At 40.8% G+C, this 6,855-nt stretch overlaps 1 protein-coding gene across 1 annotated transcript; it reads right to left on the reverse strand.

Moving 5' to 3' along the window:
* Positions 1–211: 211 nt before the first annotated feature.
* rcc1 (regulator of chromosome condensation 1) lies at positions 212–6,702 on the reverse strand. Its single transcript, XM_034554426.1, has 10 exons — positions 6,570–6,702; positions 5,323–5,419; positions 4,820–5,007; positions 4,534–4,713; positions 3,110–3,206; positions 2,888–3,010; positions 2,597–2,737; positions 2,281–2,400; positions 1,729–1,881; positions 212–943 (listed from the first exon to the last, which is right to left on the reverse strand). The coding sequence occupies exons 2-10, from the start codon at positions 5,399–5,401 to the stop codon at positions 768–770; spliced, it is 1,257 nt and encodes a 418-aa protein (XP_034410317.1). The 5' UTR covers positions 5,402–5,419; positions 6,570–6,702; the 3' UTR covers positions 212–767.
* Positions 6,703–6,855: the final 153 nt, after the last annotated feature.

Consider the following 6,855-nt stretch of genomic DNA (forward strand, 5'->3'; position numbering starts at 1 on the left):
TAGAGAAACTCTAGTCGATCAATTAAAAATGACAAAATGGTTAAAAACATTCATCACAATTTCTCCGAACCAAAAAGTTCATAATCATAAGACAAAAGATGAACAAAAGCTCCCATTGAAGAAACTCAAACCAGTTAATGTTGGACATTTTTTTGCATGGAATATAACTCAATTAATTGATAACATTGCTTTGGATAAGAAACGGCATAAAAAAAATTAAAATTGTATCTTTATTTTCAGACAGGACAAGCAACAAAATGCAGGATACATTATGACGCATTACCAAAAATCCTAATAGTCACAACACTTGCGTGTCCTAGGTAAAATGAACAGTAGTCTCACATATTCAACTCATTGAGTATAAATGCCCTGCCTGAACCAAGTTTGTGGAATTATTGCTAAGAAAAACATTAAAAGACTGTTTGGAGAAGACATTAAAAGGCTTGCACTCATTTCCTTTACCTACATGCAAAGTCACATTCACAAACATCACATACCATCTCAGACACACTAATGACTTTTAAAGAAAATACTTCAAAGTGACCATCAAAAATGAGATTAAAAAAAAAAAAGTCTCTCATTTGTCATGATCTGTTGAACATCTATGAACACGTTTCCTCTCACTAGGGAGAAGAGTTCATAAAAAGGGCCCGAACCACTCTCACAGCTCAGAGCAGAAAGTCACATCAACCCCCTCCCCAGATTTAGGCTTCATAAGAAAAAGCCCCACCTCGAAAACATCAAAACATCCCCGTCTCTGATGGACATCAGCTCTCCTGCTTGTCTTTGACCAAAAGGACTGTGTGCTGACCGCCACTGGAGACCATCAGTACTATACGGTTCTCCAGCTGCTTGCCGGTCATCTTCGTAGGGCTCCACTCGTCGTCCTCCTCTCCTGTGCCGAGCTGCAAGTTGGTGCCAAAGCCCCAGGCATACACCGACCCTGGAGGAAGCACAGCCAACAGTTAGAGAAATAGGCATCCTTTATTTTGATCTTCTATCAGCTCGCAAAATTTGTTCCGTTTACAGGAAATTACTTTGGACCATTCGGAAATTTAAATCCTAGTTTTTCCTACATTATCATTAGTTAACATAAAATTATTCAATATGAACGTTAATAAATGAAACATCAAAAGGTACAATTACCAAATTATTTCCATTGGTTTGTTATATATAAAATATGGATGTTTGTTTTGATAGACATAAACAGTGCAGCAAAATTTAAAAAAATTTTTTTTACGTTGGACGAGCGGCTGTACGAGATGCACTCGTCATGCTGAGAGGCTCAGCATGTTACCATGTTTAAAATGTGATGACATCATATTGCAGCCCTATTATCCGCAGTGGATGAAGAGGACCAAGTAAGTGGTTTACATTAGTAACTGTTGAGTATCGACTCCCCGTAGTTAACGTAACAGTAGCTTCAGCTCACTCACCATAAAAGCAAATGTAGGCTACGGACCATTGTAATGTCACTGCTCCGTTTCCATCAAACAGTCTAACATTAGCCAACAATAACATTAATGCTACAACTAGTGCATTGACCATTACGTCACCACAATGGTTACCTTTTCCTTACCATAGAGGTGCTCTTTCAGAAAACAGTCGAGTCAATGGGGTATTTGAGAGCAATGTCAAACATCTCATTTTATCGTTCAGGTAGGAGGACTTCAAAGCAAGCAATGTACAACGTCATAAAACCAACTCGGAAGTTGATCACTCTCTCACCTTCTCTGGTGACGGCGTAGCTGACAGACTCCCCACATGTTAACGCACTGACTGGCTCCATCCCAGTCACTGGCGTGGGCTCATTCTTTTCTTCTGCCCCTTCGCCCAGACCAAGACGACCATATTCTGCTCTGCCCAGGCTGTAAACCTGTCCTAAAAGATGGAGATAAGGGAGTTATTTGTTTGTTAGATTAAACCACCTGAGTCATAGGTGTCCCTTACAGCCAAACCACTCAAACACAAGTTTTTACTTGTGTCATTTGTGTTTTAATATACTGTAATTTATAACTGTAATTCTTGATATATTGTTTTATCCATTGCTTTTTAAAACCATTTTCAGCCAGGGTTTGGGTTGTACTGTTAAATTACACCACTGGGGATTAATAAAGTGTTCTAATTTAATCTAATCATTACAGAACAAGTAATGACTCAATATGAACCAACTTGGCTGAAACATCGATTGTATATTAGCAGTGCACTAAAAACCTGTCCTGATGGGATCACAAAGTCTGATAAGCATAATTATATTGAATACAGTTTGTTGGAACTTACCTTCAGCATCAAGGCAGAGTGTGTGATGTTGTCCTCCAGAGAAATCCACCCAGTAGGTGGTGGAGTTTTTGAAGCATGCCAGTTTTACTGGGACAAAACACATCTCGGTGTTTTTAGTGCCTGAATAAAAAAAAAAGAAAGAAAGAAAGTGGAAGAATATGTAAAACAACCTCACAATGTCTAATGCAATTACCTTAGAGCAAAAAGTGAGCAACTGACTCACAGCTCACCGTGAAGCAGTGTCAAACACCACTGTAGTTAAAGTTGTAAAAACAATGTGATCAAAAAGGACTAAACAATGATGTGCCATACTAACCCAGCTGGTGATAGTTGGAGAGACCAAATCCATAAACGGGCCCCTCTTTTGACACAGCAAAGGTGACGTACGCCCCACAGAAGGCATCTATGAAGTGAACTTTCCCTTTGACCTTTACTATCTGTGGAACCAGCAACCGGCCTGAAATCACAGGACATAGTCCACAGCAGAATACTTTACAGATGAAAACAAAAAAAATCTATTCTTAAAGGTAATCACAAAGATTAATGTACATGTAAAATCTCTTCTACACTTTTGCTCCATTATAAGCTTTGTGCTTGCGTTACTTACCGAGGCCTTTCCTGCCTCCTCGGTCTGAAAAATGCTCAGGAACTCTGCCCAGCTGCCCCTGCTCTGCAGTACCCGACGTGTACAGATTTCCCTTCAGTGTAACCAGTACAAGGTGGTCGTTACCTGTTAAAGAATTCACGAAAATTAGACAGAAACATTGTGTGCGCCATATTAACTTGTAACAAACAAAAACATATGGCACTAAAGAGGACTACTTCTTACCTGATGCAATTTTCACAACAGGTTCCGTCATGGGGACTTTGACTGGACTGGTGCACTTTATCATGGGCTCCAGAAGACCAATAATACCATTGTTATCCTGGGGGAAAAAGGGGGTACAGTATTTTAATAGTTAATCCCACAGATCCACAATGCTCAGGTTTAGGGTTATGAACAGTGTCGCAGTACAGTGATATATATATAAAAACTGGGAACATTGTTTTATCGACAGGTGACCAAGACGCTTCCATTAACAACAGCGCACACTACCATTACCTCGTATTAAGTGATGGCCATTTACTGTTCGCCATAATGGTAAAGTACATTTTTCCTACAGTTTTGTCAGATCTGTTTGCAGCTGACAGAGCTCTTTGGGGAGGCACAAGAGGGGAAGGAAGGCCCATTATCTAGCAAAGACAATGAAAGTATTGATTAAGTAAAAAGAAATCTAGAATATGAGGACATTCCATCAATTATTTTTTTCAAATGGAGACTTTATGAGTGCCAGCCAGGAAAATGAATGCACATTCAGGCTGCAATGTTGTTCACATTGTACTGATAAGAGAAGGGCAAACTCAGAAAGTATTGATACTGTGTGTTTTGACCCAAGCGCTTAGAGTTTTAATATTAGGCCCAACACTGAAGTGACCTCATACATTTTCCCACAAGGTTGTCGCAACGACTCCGCAGCCACTCCGGAGTGGAGCAGAACGAGACTAAGAGAACCCATGAATGAAAGTACAGCAACTGCAGCCGTGTTAAAATGTTGCCTCGTCGCCTTTTCAGCTTGCTCGGTGTGTCTTTTCTTATAAAACCCATTTAGGCCAACCCATGAAGAGCTGATTACATAACAAATTGACTACAAGTTGAATTTGGCACCATGACGGTGTCTGCATAGGTTGCTGACAGTCTAGTTTTAAATTTGCCAGAACACATCCTTAGGACAGATACCGTATTAGCTGGTTGCATACAATCTAAATGTTTAATGGTTGTAACGTGGACCTGACCGGCAAAACCGGGAAATTAACCAACTCTAGTTCAAACAGAAGTGATTATATCAAATGTTCATTAGGATATTCAGTGCCATTTGCTAAAGTTCCAGTAAACCTGAACAGATTTTTGTTGTTGTTGTTGTTGTTGTTGTAATAAACCAACTTCAATTGGGCTGAAAGGAAATGAAACAAATTGGTAAAATGCTCAAGTGAATTATTGGATATGGGAAAACTGCAAATACAGTACATTTGTGATGTTCAAGTGTATGTGCAAGGTCAACACGAGTAGAGCACATTTCTACTGGTGTGCACACGTTTTTTTGGGAGAAGAGGATTAAAATAAGTTATAAAAAGTCCCAAGTTGATGTAGAGAAATCTCTCACACAAACAAACATACACACACACCTATGTGAGTGAAAGCAGCAATTAACTAACCCTGAAGGAGCCCCATATGTACACTGTGCCATCGTCTGTGAGTGCAGCTGTGTGGCTGTCCCCTGCCGACACCTGGACCACCTTCTCTGCCAACGTCACCTTTCCTGGAACCATCTCAGACCCCTCCTCCGTTGTGTCCCGACCAAGGGCACCTTCGTCATTACAGCCAAAAGTGTAAACCTAAAAAAGTAAAGAAAAAAAGTTTATCTGGAAAACTCAAGCCTAGTCAAAATGTTAACAGAGCCTTCGCATTAGCCATACAATAGAAAGACAGTTGATTCCTTACATTGCCAGTCTCGCTGACACACACCGTGTGCATGCCTCCCGCAAACACTTGTATCATTTTCTCTGGCAGGGACACAAGGGCTGGCTTTTTCCTCTGAATGATGGTCTCGCCTAGGCCCAACTGTCCAACATCCCCCTGACCAAGAACAAGAACCTGACCTGCGTCCTTGCCATGACTCCTGTGGGAAACTGTTATATGCAAACAAACACACACCACATTTCATATCAGTTGTTTAACTTATTAGTCTTACAAGGACAAACGTGACTGTGGCATGGAATAATAAATATGAGCATTTGACATGAGGCAACTTGTTAAAACTGTCGTGTGACATGCTTTCCTCTCATAAATTGGGTATGTATTACTATCTTAACAGAACTTTGATGTGGTTCTTCAAGTTAGACATCTATGGCGTACATTTAATGTAAGTCTCATTGTCTAGCTTAGTGCAGTCTGGGTTCCTTTATCGACTGTTAAAACATTTTTTCTAAAAGCCAGCGATTTACCTTTCACTTTCTTGGGGGATTTATTATCTTCAACAATAGGCTCAGACTTCCTCTTGGTGGCAGACTTTTTAGCAGGCATGACAGCAACACTTGAGGACTTGGGGAGAAAAACACAAGATAAGATCAGTGCAATCAGTTTATATTGGTTTAGGTCACTGAACCCCAAGATGAAAATGGTGTTTATCACAAGAAATGTAATCACAAATGCCACTGCAGAGCGTACTAAAGTTAGCTAGGTGTAGGCATCAGCAAAGCAACAATTACACTTTTAATCTGAAACCTTATGAAGCAAAAATTGTATAAACTGTCACCTAAAGTGGCAATCCTTTTGACAGTTGATTCATTCATGCGGAGCAAAAACTTTTTTTTGCTGGTCTGTCTTTTAATTAATTAATTAATTTGTTATCACTGTAAATTAAATGTCCTTGGTTTTTTCAATTGTTGGTCGGGCAAAACAAGTGCTTGGCGAACGACGTATATCCAAGGGAAGCAATATTGGCAATTGGCATTTCCATAATTCACAAGCCTACTAGTGTCGACTGCAGTTGACCGACATACACAGTCGGTCCTTTATTTCGGTCCCCACATTAACCACGAGGTGCTGGGTTCAACAGCTGTCAGGAGGCCGCTTCAATGGCACAGTGTCAGATCATTTCACCCCCACGGACAGGTGGGTTTCCTCCACTTCCTTGTGCAACGAAAGTCCACTTGATAACTAATTCAAACTGGACTTGAGCTCAGCTTCTAGTGACACTCTGGACTATGACGGACCAACTTTTGACCAGGAGCTATCCATTTAACATTCAGCGGCATCACGCAGTTTTTAAAAAAAGCAGCGTGACGCAACGTTGGCAGTAAGTTAAGTTAACCATGTGTCCTTGCCAACAGTTAACGCTAGATGGCTATGTCACCGAGCGAGCTGTAGCATACAATGCTAAGCTTCAGTCCTCCTCTGGTTATAAAGACACGTGACCCAGCCGGTTACTAACAGTTAGAACTTTGGATATAAAACACTAGCTAGCTTAGTTGGTATTAAAGCGTGCTAACGAAAGCGCGTCGACATGGCAACGCAAACCGTCAGAGCTACTTGCTAGCTTGCGCCAACTTGCTAGCACCGTTAGCACGACATTATAGGATGAATGAACATCATGTATTGATTTAACAGCATTGCGTTTACCAGCCGATGATACGTTTATCAATGATGGTCTTTTCCAACTAGACAACTTAGGAGCCGGTGATTTACTAACCTGTGACGTGTAGCTAGAAGTTCGAAGTTAGCAGTTAGCAGTTTGCCTACAAGTGAACGTGCTCAGATGGTTCCCGGTCTAGAGTTGGACACGCGCGACGTCACGATGTGGAACCCCCTGGCACCTTAAAGAGACAGCACCACTCAAATCTGTTGCGGTGGAGGGATGATTGCAACCAAAAGTCCTGCAATAAGAATGTAAGTGAGTGAAATCAATTAGGTACGTTTTATTAACAATCATGAAAGTAAAAGTACTGATAATGCAGGAGAATTTCTCCTGTGAGTGT

This window comes from Cyclopterus lumpus, chromosome 16 (genome assembly GCF_009769545.1).
Source record: "Cyclopterus lumpus isolate fCycLum1 chromosome 16, fCycLum1.pri, whole genome shotgun sequence".
NCBI classification, from domain to species: Eukaryota; Metazoa; Chordata; class Actinopteri; order Perciformes; family Cyclopteridae; genus Cyclopterus; species Cyclopterus lumpus.

What these genes read in the sequence shown, in the direction of transcription:
- rcc1 (XM_034554426.1), bottom strand. Translation starts at nt 5,401, where the DNA reads ATGCCTGCTAAAAAGTCTGCCACCAAGAGGAAGTCTGAGCCTATTGTT. An exon ending in GTGTCAGCGAGACTGGCAAT is followed by an intron (nt 4,714 to 4,819) that starts GTAAGGAATCAA and finishes TTACTTTTTTAG; the next exon opens with GTTTACACTTTTGGCTGTAA. An exon ending in TGTTGTGAAAATTGCATCAG is followed by an intron (nt 3,011 to 3,109) that starts GTAAGAAGTAGT and finishes ATTCTTTAACAG; the next exon opens with GTAACGACCACCTTGTACTG.